This window comes from Anarhichas minor, unplaced genomic scaffold (genome assembly GCF_050575085.1).
Source record: "Anarhichas minor isolate MPS153535 unplaced genomic scaffold, ASM5057508v1 ptg000059l, whole genome shotgun sequence".
Taxonomy (NCBI): domain Eukaryota; kingdom Metazoa; phylum Chordata; class Actinopteri; order Perciformes; family Anarhichadidae; genus Anarhichas; species Anarhichas minor.
This window is the reverse complement of record NW_027466505.1, coordinates 237,243-250,790: the sequence shown is the minus strand read 5'-3', so window position 1 is coordinate 250,790 and position 13,548 is coordinate 237,243. Positions and strand designations below refer to the sequence as shown.

The window sequence follows — 13,548 nt, the reverse complement described above, 5'->3', positions numbered from 1 at the left end:
ATACAATAAGTGCAACAAACTAATGTGAATACAATAAGTGCAACAAACTAATATGAATACAATAAGTGCAACAAACTAATATGAATATAATAAGTGCAACAAACTAATATGAATACAATAAGTGCAACAAACTAATATGAATACAATAAGTGCAACAAGCTAATGTGAATACAATAAGTGCAACAAACTAATGTGAATACAATAAGTGCAACAAGCTAATGTGAATACAATAAGTGCAACAAACTAATATGAATACAATAAGTGCAACAAACTAATGTGAATACAATAAGTGCAACAAACTAATATGAATACAATAAGTGCAACAAACTAATATGAATACAATAAGTGCAACAAACTAATGTGAATACAATAAGTGCAACAAACTAATGTGAATACAATAAGTGAAACAAACTAATGTGAATACAATAAGTGCAACAAACTAATGTGAATACAATAAGTGCAACAAGCTAATGTGAATACAATAAGTGCAACAAACTAATGTGAATATAATAAGTGCAACAAACTAATGTGAATACAATAAGTGCAACAAACTAATATGAATACAATAAGTGCAACAAGCTAATGTGAATACAATAAGTGCAACAAACTAATATGAATACAATAAGTACAACAAACTAATGTGAATATAATAAGTGCAACAAACTAATATGAATACAATAAGTGCAACCCGGACCCGGCCACCACCGCCTCAGAGCCGCAGCGGACCCCAGTTGTATTAGTGGGGGTGGGGCGCCCCAGAGCGTCCCTCTATATAATATTAAAACAATATTACAGAGAACATAAGCTTAAGTCTAACTGGTCGTTGGTATATTATGACGTCACTAAAGGCTTTAATCACGTCATCATTAACGTCTTCAGCTCCGGTAGTGAGCTTTATTCTGAAAAGCGGAAACGAAAGTAGTGGTTTCCCTGCTGCTGGTATTGTTGTTAGCTTTACGTCGGTGAAGTTTATTTACGTCAGTCAGCAGCACGCGGGTTTCACTCCCCTACCCTCCAGAGACATGGCTGCACGAGACCGAGTCGTTCACCTGCTGAGGCAGCTCGAGCGCGCTGCGTAAGTACCTGAATGCACGTGCACTAAAACCTAACTAATGTTACCTGAAAGTCGGAGAAAAAACAAAGTGCGGTTACGTAACCGGCTGCACGAGCTCCCGTGAGTTCTCCAGACTCGTTCACTAATCCTCCGGTTCGGTTTGTTTCTACTTTTAAATGTTTTATTAAGACGTCATTAGTGTTTATATCAACACGAGACTGAGTAATGGTTACATTCAGTCTTTAGACTACATGTGTAGACCGGGTCCGGACCACGTTAGACCCGTTTCTTTATTTTAACCCTTGAAGGTCAAGAGGGGCTCCTTAGACCTGTTAAACTTAAACCTGTTTCACATTAGCCCAGAGACACTGAGGAGTCTCTTAGACCAGGTCTCAAAACTCATATGTGGTCCAGTCAGACCTGGTCTAGAGGAACCCTAGACCTGGTTCAGTGAAACCTTTTATTTATTTATTTAAAAGCGAGTTTTTTCTTCACTAAAGGTCGATTACTCAACAAAAGTCACCTCCTCGTGTCCTTTCCTAACCACTTGTCCTTGACCCCTACATGGACAACTGACGGGGGGGGGGGGGGGTGTCAAAGAGTGGTTATCGTGGTAACCTGACAATGATTTGTGACTGAAGGAGACGAGCTGGGAGACCAGGTCTTAGTCCACTTGAACCACTATAGTAGACCAGGTCTTAGTCCACTTGAACCACTATAGTGGACCAGGTCTTAGTCCAATTGAACCACTATAGTGGACCAGGTCTTAGTCCACTTGAACCACTATAGTGGCCCAGGTCTTAGTCCACTTGAACCACTATAGTGGCCCAGGTCTTAGTCCACTTGAACCACTATAGTGGACCAGGTTTTAGTCCACTTGAACCACTATAGTAGACCAGGTCTTAGTCCAATTGAACCACTATAGTGGACCAGGTCTTAGTCCACTTGAACCACTATAGTAGACCAGGTCTTAGTCCAATTGAACCACTATAGTGGACCAGGTCTTAGTCCACTTGAACCACTATAGTGGACCAGGTCTTAGTCCACTTGAACAACTATAGTGGACCAGGTCTTAGTCCACTTGAACCACTATAGTAGACCAGGTCTTAGTCCACTTGAACCACTATAGTGGACCAGGTCTTAGTCCAGAACCAGAGGGACCACAACAACTATACAAAATGTTAAATTTAATAAAAGTTTCATGAATCTGAAATCCAAGAAGAATGAAGCTTTGTTTGTTTGTTTGTTTGTTTGTTTGTTTTAGAATCATCTGAATATGTATTTTCATAATCTGGTGAATGTCATCATGTAGAACAAGTTGTTTAAACGTTCGTGTTTCTGTGTTTCAGGTGCAGATGTCCGGCTCACTCCAACACCTTCCACCAAGGTAACGTCTTATCATCAAACACTGTTATTGATTTACTGGTCAGGACTTTGATCACCACAGAGGATCAAGATCAGGTGAAGTCATCAGGTGAAGTCGTCTGGTGACGTCGTCGTCGTGACGTCGTCGTCGTGACGTCGTCATCTGGTGACGTCATCATCGTGGCGTCATCTGGTGACGTCATCAGGCGACGTCATCAGGTGTGTTTGTCCTGCAGGTGTCCGAGCAGCGACCTGCACTGTACGGAAGACCGACTACGCCTTTGAGGTGACAAACAGACTGTTTATAAAAACATTCATGAAGTAATAAACATTAGAGTCACACGTTGTGATGTCACAGACATGTTTAATGACACGTGTATAATGAGACATTTAAAGATGAATATCTAAACCTGCTAATCCTTTGATCAGTATCTTATTAAAGACTGTTTGTTTGTTGACAGATGGCGAGTTCAAACATCCGATATGGAGAAGGAGTCAGCAGAGAGATCGGCATGGTAACCACACATCTTCATCATCTTCACCATCATCTTCATCATCAATGAGTGTTTTTATCAGTGAAGTGTTTAGAATAGAAGAGGACATCCCATAGTAACCTGACAGACATCATGATGAAGATGAGTTTCAGGTCGATGACGATGATCAGTCTGTTTCTGTTTCCGAGTCGTTTGATTGGATGATGTCATTGGATGATGTCATCAGTATCAAAGGAGCGATATGATTGGTTGTTGTCGTCCGCGTATGAATTCTAGCTGCTGTTGTTTTTAATCATCGTGTATAGATTCATCATCAGAGACCGGACTGTGGAGCTCCATGTGTTCGTGGTTCTTGTTGATGGTTCCTCATTTCTACACAGAATCACTTTTATTAAAATCATTCAAATGTAAAGAGACATAAAGATCTGATTATTATACAACAATCGCCACAAATAGAAATGTCCGTTTAGTTCTTTTATTTCTGATTGTTTTGTTGATTAAAGGACAGTTTGTTCTATAGAGAGAGAGTTCAGTGAATGTTTAATGTGACCTTGTTCTCCTGGTTCTCCTCTCAGGACCTGCAGAACCTCGGAGCTCGGAACGTCTGTGTGATGACGGACAAGAACTTGTCCCGCCTCCCGCCGGTGAAGACCGTCCTGGAGTCTCTGGTCTCCAACGGGGTCCAGTACAAAGTCTACGACGGGGTCCGGGTGGAGCCCACTGACACCAGGTGAGCTGCTCTCTGATTGGCTGTCGGGTGTAGAGACGGTAACAGGTGAGACCTCCTGCTCTCTGATTGGCTGTCAGAGTATGTTTCACTCTGTGTGTGTGTGTGTGTGTGTGTTTTACCTGGTTTTCCTACGTTATGAGGACTTGCACCTTATTCCCATCTTGTGAGGACTCGCTGGTCTCAAGTCTTTTTAATGGTTCTCAGGGTTCAGACCTGGTTTCATATCAGAGTTATGGAGCTACATTTAGATATTTGTCCTGGAAACATTTGAAATGTTTTTCTTCTGTTGAAGTCAATGAGACGTGTAATTTAAAGTGAGATCGTCAGCAGACTGGCCTCTGATTGGTCAACAGCTTTATCTTCTGTTGTCCATTTCTTATTTGTGATCAGATGAACAACCTCCAAAAAAAATAGACTTTAAGACATAAAATAGTGCTGAAGTTGAAATGAAAGGATAAAATCTAACATGTTGACATAAATAACAGGAGGTGTAAAATGTGAAATAAGTAATAAATATATATTATGATATATATCCAAATCTGAGGCCATGGTTCTCTGCCGGAAACCGGTGGATTGCTCCCTCCAGGTGGGGACGGAGTGCCTACCTCAAGCGAAGGAGTTTAAGTATCTCGGGGTCTTGTTGACGAGTGAGGGTAAGATGGAGCGGGAGATCGACAGACGGATCGGTGCGGCTGCAGCAGTAAAGCAGGCGCTGCACCGGACCGTCTTGGTGAAGAGGGAGCTGAGCCGGAAGGCAAAGCTCTCAATTTACCACTCGGTCTACGTTCCTACCCTCACCTATGGTCACGAACTCTGGGTCGTGACCGAAAGGACAAGGTCGCGGCTACAAGCGGCCGAAATGAGCTTCCTCCGTAGGGTGGCCGGGCTCAGCCTTAGAGATAGGGTAAGGAGCTCAGTCATCAGGAGGGAGCTTGGAGTCGAGCCGCTACTCCTTTGCGTCGAAAGGAGTCAGCTGAGGTGGTTCGGGCATCTAATTAGGATGCATCTAAGGATGCATCTAATTAGGATGTCTGACCCCGGGGAAGACCCAGAACACGCTGGAGAGATTACATCTCCCAGCTGGCCTGGGAACGCCTCGGGATCCCCCAGAATGAGCTGGAACATGTTGACGGTGAGAGGGAAGTCTGGGTCGGCCTGCTTGGCCTGCTGCCACCGCGACCCGACCCCGGATAAGCGGAGGAAAATGGATGGATGGATGGATGGATATATTATGAGTTGTGAACTAAGTGAAGTGTTACAGAAATATCTTAACGATCTGAGTTATTGTGTCATAAACGAAAACAGGAGTTAAAGATAATTTCACTGAGTTTCCTTGTTTTAAAGAGTTCACATTTATTACATCTAGAACCAATCAGAATGTTTTAAATATAACAAAAGATCTTCTGCTTTTGTTTTGAATGTTTTGTTTTAATGCTGAATATCAAGTTTATTGATTAAAATAAACAACTAAATATAATAAACTAGTGGTGAATTTACAGGTTGCAACCACAGCATTTGGTTTGACCCTTCTGGGCTTCCGTAGCAAGACAGAGGAGAAAAAACTAAACTAAAGAAAACATATTTATTATTATTATATTCTGCTTCATGCTGTTCCTTTAAATTATTTTATTTGTGTTGCAGCTTCAAAGACGCCATCTCGTTCGCTAAGAACGACTCATTTGATGTGTTCGTGGCGGTGGGCGGCGGCTCCGTGATTGACACCTGCAAAGCAGCCAATCTGTACGCGAGTCACCCCGACGCCGACTTTCTGGACTTTGTGAACGCTCCGATCGGTAAAGGGAAGCCGGTCACCGGAGCTCTGAAGCCGCTGATCGCAGGTAAGAACTCATAATAGCTAACTCTTCATGAACTCATACTGTTTAGGAATAAATCATCAGATTAACATAATATCTATAGTTAAGTTATTTTATTACATTGTTAGGTTTAATTTGGATAAATTAAAATGTTTTGTATTAATTCTATCTTTGCATACAAACATTTTATCAAATTAATTTTTAAATCTGTTATTTTATTAATTTGTATTAATATTTTCTGTCCATGCTGTCAAATATAAAAAATGCTATTAATATAAATTAATTGATATTTTAATTATTTTCCTTCTCTTGTTCTAAATAATAATATATATTTTTTTAACATTCACTGAATTAATATTAACAGAAAAAATATAAACGGACACATTTTTGTCTTTGGTCTCTTTGGCAAACAAACAATTCAATTAATTTGATTTGTTTAATCCGTTTGATTTAATTAAGTGAATTGTTCATTTCTTTCCTTCCTTCATGAATGTGATTCAATTCTTTATTTATTGTATTATTTATTATTTCAGTTCCCACCACCGCCGGTACCGGCAGCGAGACCACCGGAGTCGCCATCTTTGACTTTGAGCCTCTGAAAGCCAAAACAGGTAAAAGACATTTCTGACACCTGTTGAAGTGGAACGTTGTGACATCACACGTACACTGAGCTGTGATTGGTTGTCTGTGTTCAGGTATCGCCAGCAGAGCCCTCAGACCCACGCTGGGCATCGTGGACCCGACGCACACTCTGAGCATGCCCGAGAGGGTCGCCGCCAACAGCGGCTTCGACGTGCTCTGGTGGGTCAACGACGACTAGAGAGATGCTAAGGCTAACGTTAAGACCACACGAGACTGAGACCACACGAGACTGAGACCTGTGCATCACGTTGTCTTTGGCATCATGTTGCCGGCTAACCGCTAACATGTTGCTGGCTAACCGCTAACATGTTGCCAGGCTGACGTGTTGCTAAGCTAACATTAGCCGTCCTGAATAGCATTAAAGGAACTAGACTGCAGTGAGATGTACGTGAGTGATGCATGCTGGGTACAGGGTGGTATTTAATACTCTTTTATAATAATATCTTTAAGTAGCACATCTGGACCGTGAGTAACACATCTGTAGAACTAGTGATGTCACACACTCACCGACCCTCTGACTCAGAATCTGGGTTTATAATATTAATCTGTTTATGAGACAGTGTGAAGAGACAAGTCTGTTCAGAGTCCAGAAGGTTTATACAGATTCATCGTTTTACTTTCAAAACACCTGATTGAGTTATTATTATTAGGGCCCGAGCACCGACGTCGGGCCGCGAGGTCGCTATTGAAACTGTAGTGATCATTATTATTCTGCAAGTGAATTGCCTTTTTGGGGGCTTTATCATATCCGAAGACTCCCCAAAGTCGACATGCATATCAGGACTGGTGAAAAATCTGATATTTTATGGGTCCTACGCTCGAACATGAAAATATTGCTCGCTAGCGCCCCCTAGAATTTAGCCCCCTCATCCCGTATGTCCAATTAACTTGAAATTTTACACAGGCATGCAACCAAATGAGGTCTACAAAAAAGCCTCTTGAACCCTGAAGCTCCGCCTCCCAAAATGTTCCGCCATTTTGAATTGTGTGAAAAACCCATTTTTGCAACCTCCTCCTACACGTTGAGTCCGATTGCTACTAAATTTGCTGTGGATCAGTATTGGATCTATATAATAAAATGTTATGAAAAGATGTTATCTCATTACGTTTAGAAGATATGGACCAATAAACTTCATAAGGTGTGGCTTTGTTTTTCAATACTCATTACTTCAAAACCATTTAGCCTATAGTCGCGAAATTTGTCTCATATGTGCACATCGTATATTATTACGTAGCCCCAACAGTACGGAGGGTTAACGGTGGCCCAACAGTACGGAGGGTTAACGGTGTTTAAAAGTATGGAGGGTTAACAGTGCCTGATCATGAATCTACAGTAGACGGTGAGATATGATATATGAAGTGACATCATGTGACCTGGAGGCACATAATAATCTGGGTTCTACTTCCTCAGTCACGCTCTGGAGTCCTACACCGCCCTGCCGTACCACCAGAGGAGCCCCTGCCCCCCCAACCCCATCAACCGGCCCGCCTATCAGGGCAGTAACCCCATCAGTGACGTCTGGTCCCGCCACGCCCTCCACGTGGTCGCCAAGTACATGAAGCGGTAAATAAAGTTTAACTGGAGAACTACAGAGGACCTGGACCTGGTCCCTGAGGAACTACACCTCAGATCCAGACCTGCTGGAGGATCTCTAAAGGTTTTATTTATTGTTTTTACTGCAGCGGGTAGTTGATCCTCATCGATGTTAGATCTGAGAAATACACAAGAAATTAAGAAACAGATTAATACATAATATTTATTTTATTAAATAACAAATAATGCAATAAACAATTCTGATTCTGATTGGTTGGTTGACTGGTTAGTTACTTGATTTATTGACCGGTTGGTTTGTTGATTTGTTGACTGGTTGGTTGATTTGTTGACTGGTTGGTTGCATACCTGCAAACTTGTCACTTTTCGGTGAAATTCACCGTTTTGAATCAAAAATATATCATCCACGTGAATCGTGTAGATCCGTAGAGTTTTTTTTTCGGGAGGGGGTGTCAACTGGCCAGCCGGCGTTTCTCAGATTGGAGTGAGACGAGGAGAAAATGTGATGTTGTGATCTTCACAATAGAACATCTTTGACGTGTGGAGTCTTGGCCAATCAGCGTTCAGATGTCTACAGCGTCTTCATTTCCCTCCGTTAAAGTTTAAGTTCCATTATGTTCCGTTACCGTTCAGACTTGCTGGGTTAAGTTAACGTCCACTGCATGCGGAACTTTATCGACTGTTAACATTCATCATTATCACGATTTAGAAGGAAAAAACGTAACGTGATGAAACATGCAGCCCCCCCGTGTTCCGGTTCAGTTCACGCGGTCACTCGTTAACGTTAAACCGGCTAAATTTCGTGGTCAGAATAACTTTCATGAACACTAAACATGAGGCACAGATACTGATGAGATGATGAGGTCAAAGAGCTTCAGGGAGAGGAGGCTGTTTGTGTAGCGCAGCTTGATGCAGGGCTGAGATGTGAGTGGAGCTGGGCCTGGATAAAGGTGGAGGTGGGCCTGGATAAAGGTGGAGGTGGGTCTGGATAAAGGTGGAGCTGGGCCTGGATAAAGGTGGAGGTCTAAACAGACGTGAGTACAGCTTCCTGCTGTCAGTGTTTTAAATACATTGATAAGGCAGGGTATGCTACATGCAGCCTCTGCTCCATGAGATGAACTACAGCAACAAGGGCTCACATGTCCTCTCATCACACTGTTCACTGTGATGACCACAGCCAGTGGACCAACAGTCCCACGTGCAGTTGCTCTCAATGCAGAGGTGTGTATAGATCACAGCTATTATTTTACTCTTGATAAACTACTTTAGCCAGAGTAGATTATCATTTTCATTTAAATAATTGAACTGGATTGAATGCATATTAATTGCAAATAGAAGATAGGCCACAATTCTACCAGCTGTACAGTAACAGTGGAAGTTAATATGAAGCCGTACAGTAACAGGGTTCAATGGAAACTAATCACTTTATTTGTACAGGCGATGGTTCTCTCTACTCTTGCTGTCTGTGTTTTTATTTGACCAAAACTTTTGAAAATGAGACCTCGGTCTCAATGGATTTTGTCTAAATAAAGGTTAATATTAATAATAGGCTGATTTGTTGATTTGTTGACTGGTTGGTTGTTTACAGAGCGGTGCGGGACCCCGAGGATCTGGAGGCCCGGTCCAGCATGCACCTGGCCTCCGTGTTCGCCGGCATCGGCTTTGGAAACGCAGGAGTTCACCTGTGGTGAGAAACCTTTGATGTTATTCAGATATAATATAATATTTAAGTTCATTATAAACCCCAAAATGTGGAATGAGCTCCAAAATGTGCATGTTATTTTAAACATTTTTAAGTGGTAAAAAGTCTTTCATTTGTTTAGATAATCATTCATAACACTGTTGATGTGTCGGTATATTAAGGTATAATGTCTCAATCTAAACCATTGATCTTTCTATTGATTAACCGTTAAGATGAAACGTTTTCTCTCTTCAGTCACGGGATGTCGTATCCGATCGCCGGTAACGTGAAGACTCATTCAGCGAAGGGTTACAGCGTGGATCACCCTCTGGTGGTGAGTCATGGAACTACACTGGATATACAGTGTATGTATATAAATATATACATTAATATGACACTTAAACAGCTGACGTGTTGTTTTGGTTTCAAGACATCAACTAAAATGTGACAAAATATTCAGCTGTTATGATTTCATTTCTCAAACAGAATCAGAAATAAAAAGTGACTTTTAGTTCAGAAACCAGAGCTCTCAACATTTTATTATTTAAGTTTAGTTTATTAACTTTGACGTTTTATAATTGTGTGTGTGTGTGTGTGTGTGTGTGTGTGTGTGTGTGTGTGTGTGTGTGTGTGTGTGTGTGTGTGTGTGTGTGTGTGTGTGTGTGTGTGTGTGTGTGTGTGTGTGTGTGTGTGTGTGTGTGTGTGTGTGTGTGTGTGTGTGTGTGTGTGTGTGTGTGTGTGTGTCCCCCCGTCCTCAGCCTCACGGTCTCTCAGTCGTCCTCACGTCTCCGGCCGTCTTCAACTTTACAGCCCTGATGTGTCCAGAGCGCCACCTGGAGGCTGCAGAGATCCTCGGTACCTCTTCACCTGTAGACCTGTTCACCCGTTCAGTAAATATAGATGTGATGTAATAAATCGATGTATGTTGTGGTTCAGGTGCAGACATCCGACAGGTGAAGAGAGAGGACGCGGGCGCTGTTCTGGCCGACACGCTGCGTCACTTCCTGTTTGAGCTGCAGGTGGAGGACGGACTGGGAGCTGTGGGATACAGTACAGACGACATACCTGCACTGGTCAAAGGAACCATCCCTCAGGTCTGTGGCGTGAGCGGCTCCTGCCCCGTGTCTCAGCGGGGAAGTCTTTCACACCTAACACGGCGGTTACTCCGTCGGCTGTCCCTCCTGTGAGGACATACGTTCCTCTCGGAGGTGTCGGAACAATACCTTCGGCCTTTATCTCACCCCGTAGCTAAATCGTTAGGATTTTGGAATTATTGTCTTTCTGGAGGTCTTTTAGGGCTAATGCCCTATAGGCGCACTCAGTAGGATGTAACCCTAACACCCTGTATGTAATAGTTATGTACATCGTCTATACTTTACTATTGCCTATTGTGAACATTCTCACCATTTATGACTCACACTGCCAAGTCTTCACCCAGAGAACTCACCTTAAGCTCCTCTGCATGTTTCAGTCGTCACATCTTATCACCGCTAACGGACCAGAGTACTTTGTTTGGCTTCAGACACTTACACGTTGTAAGCCTGTGTTTTATTAAAGGTTTTCACACAACAATCGCATAAAACTATTTAAGTTCAATGAAACAGTGTCTGTGCTACTGGAACTAACTGGAACACTCGTACTGTAAGAGTTCTCCTCTTGATCAGCTTTCACTGATTTGCTAAAGGAATAAAGAACAGCTTCTATCCTAGAACATCTCTCTGTTTGTGCTTCTGTGTTCAGGCTCTGTCCTCTGATAGCAGATCGTCTTCTATTCCTCGTCTCTGAGGGGTAAGACAGTAGAAGGGTCTTTTCCTCTATTCTTAGGGGGTAATAATTATGCTTTCATACTTTTCTACGATCTTTCAACATGTCACTTCACTGACCATCACAATAATCAGACATACGCACTCCCTTCATCCCCTGATGATGATGCCATTTGTGCCTGAATAAATAATGAATGGATCAGTTTATGTTTAGATATGTTCTGAAGGATCATCCACACTTTGAATGTGTAACGATTGATTCACACGTGTTGACGGTGTTCGTGTTATTGATCTGGTTTCAGGAGCGAGTGACCAAACTGTCCCCTCGAGGACACACTGAGGACGACCTGAGCCGCCTGTTTGAGGCCTCCATGAAGCTCTACTGACTGATGAACACAGCGGCAGTTCCTCTGACGGCCACTAGACGGCACTTCATCACCGACGACTCACTCATTAGACATTTACATATAAATGTGAAATAAAGCTCATATTCACACGTCGGTGCCGTCTTCTGTTTGTTCTCATACACAATCAGAGCTCCAGTGTTTGTACTGCATCATGTAGGGTCCTCACTGGAACAGGACCTGGTCCACAAATTCAAAACACTTCAGGTGTTTTTGATACTTTATTTTGGTGCTTTAAGGTTTTTTTTATTGTGTAAATTATGAAAACAAATATTATCGATCAATTAGTTTTAATAATGACCTGATAAGAAGAGGTTCAACCAATCAGAGAAAGCACACACTGCGTGCATGCATGCCTTAGAAGAGCCTCTCGTCGTGCTAATCCAGTCTAATCTGATCCAGGAACAGTTGTTATATAATCCTCATCTGACTGTGTTTAACTAGTTTAACCCTGAGATCAGAGAATGAGCTGAACACAGAGTGACCCTGAAGGCATCACAGAGCTCAGTCACACACACCTGAGCTCACCTGTGTGAGAGCAGCATGCAGCAGATCTACAGGCAGAGCGACCAACACCTCGAGGTTTACACCACCGTCTTCTCTCCTCGAGGTAACGTATCGATCGTCTGTCACCACGAAGTATTGATGAAGTGATCGGTGTTCACGTCGTTCCTCCTGTCTGTCAGTGTGCAGGTCCGGGACCAGACATGTGGAGGAAGAGAAGGTGAAGAGAGGTCAAAGCTTTGTGTTTCTGTTGTAAATGAGTGTGTCTCCTCAGAGAGAAACAATCCCTTAAATTACCCTCAACTGACCCATCATAAAACAAACTGAAACACCTTCATCTCCACATGAATGGGACATATTCAACTAAATCATGAAGCGTGAGTCTTTATGTAGTCAATTTGTGTCTGTAGGGTTTTAACATCTCCTGGCGGTTTGTAGTCTTGTTTTTGTTGTTTCAAGTCTCTTTGGGGTTTTGAGTCTCTTTGTGGTCGTTTTGAGTCTCTTTATGGTTGTTTTGAGTCTTTGTGGTTATTTTTAGTCTCTTTGGGGTTGTTTTGAGTCTCTTTGTGGTTGTTTTGAGTCTTTGTGGTTGTTTTGAGTCTCTTTGTGGTTATTTTGAGTCTCTTTGTGGTTGTTTTGAGTCTTTGTGGTTGTTTTGAGTCTCTTTGTGGTTGTTTTGAGTCTAACTGTGGTCGTTTTGAGTCTCTTTGTGGTCGTTTTGAGTCTCTTTGGTTGTTTTGAGTCTCTTTGGGGTTGTTTTGAGTCTTTTTGGGGTTGTTTTGAGTCCAACTGTGGTCGTTTTGTAGTTTCTTTGGTTGTTTTGAGTCTCTTTGGGGTTGTTTTGAGTCTTTGGGGTTGTTTTGAGTCTCTTTGTGGTATTTTGTAGTCTCTTTGGGGTTGTTTTGAGTCTAACTGTGGTCTTTTGTAGCCTCTTTGTAGTCTTTTTGAGTCTCTTTGGGGTTGTTTTGAGTCTCTTTGTGGTCTTTTTGAGTCTTTGGGGTTGTTTTGAGTCTCTTTGTGGTATTTTGTAGTCTCTTTGTGGTCTTTTTGAGTCTCTTTGGGGTCGTTCTATGTCGGTTTTTAGTCTCACTATGACCAGGAAGTGGATCACATCACTCCAGTTCGGAGGTCTTGACACTGACTTCCTTTTGAAACACTGGGTGGTTTATTGCATAATGAACATCTAGTTTTTAAGATCCATCTGATCCCAGAGAACTGTGGACAGGATGTCCATCAGTGATTGGTCAGATCAGAATGATCAGATCACTCGCTGATCAATGATCTGTAAACAGTGTGTTTGTGTTAATCAGTGTTACATCAGTGTGATCTCTGACCTCTGAGTATTTACAGTCTGCTGAGCTGAGCAGATATTTAAAGCAGATTAAGGATCCCAGTCCAGACCAGGTCCCAACACTGAGCTCTACCTGGTCCCTGTTGTGACGGAGGGCTGAGCTGAATTATATTGAATATCATTTAATTTACTTTTAATCACCTTTCTTAACAACAGGACAAAGATGCATATAGTCTGTTAAACTATCAATGTGG

General features: G+C 42.3%; 1 protein-coding gene across 6 annotated transcripts; it reads left to right on the top strand.

The window, feature by feature from the left end:
* The first annotated feature begins 977 nt into the window (after positions 1–977).
* Positions 978–11,591, top strand: adhfe1 (alcohol dehydrogenase iron containing 1). Of its 6 annotated transcripts, none has more exons than XM_076077480.1 (15): positions 978–1,075; positions 2,404–2,441; positions 2,656–2,705; positions 2,881–2,934; positions 3,489–3,643; positions 5,285–5,481; positions 5,991–6,068; positions 6,153–6,258; positions 7,511–7,663; positions 9,240–9,338; positions 9,588–9,666; positions 10,091–10,187; positions 10,269–10,426; positions 11,073–11,120; positions 11,398–11,591. In XM_076077480.1, the coding sequence occupies exons 1-14, from the start codon at positions 1,023–1,025 to the stop codon at positions 11,115–11,117; spliced, it is 1,362 nt and encodes a 453-aa protein (XP_075933595.1). In that variant the 5' UTR covers positions 978–1,022; the 3' UTR covers positions 11,118–11,120; positions 11,398–11,591. The 6 variants fall into 6 exon arrangements, 4 of the variants coding, with proteins under 4 accessions (XP_075933595.1, XP_075933596.1, XP_075933594.1 ...); XM_076077481.1 differs by having other exon boundaries at positions 11,073–11,159; XR_012947577.1 differs by lacking the exon at positions 11,073–11,120 and having other exon boundaries at positions 9,588–9,697.
* The last annotated feature ends 1,957 nt before the right edge of the window (positions 11,592–13,548 follow it).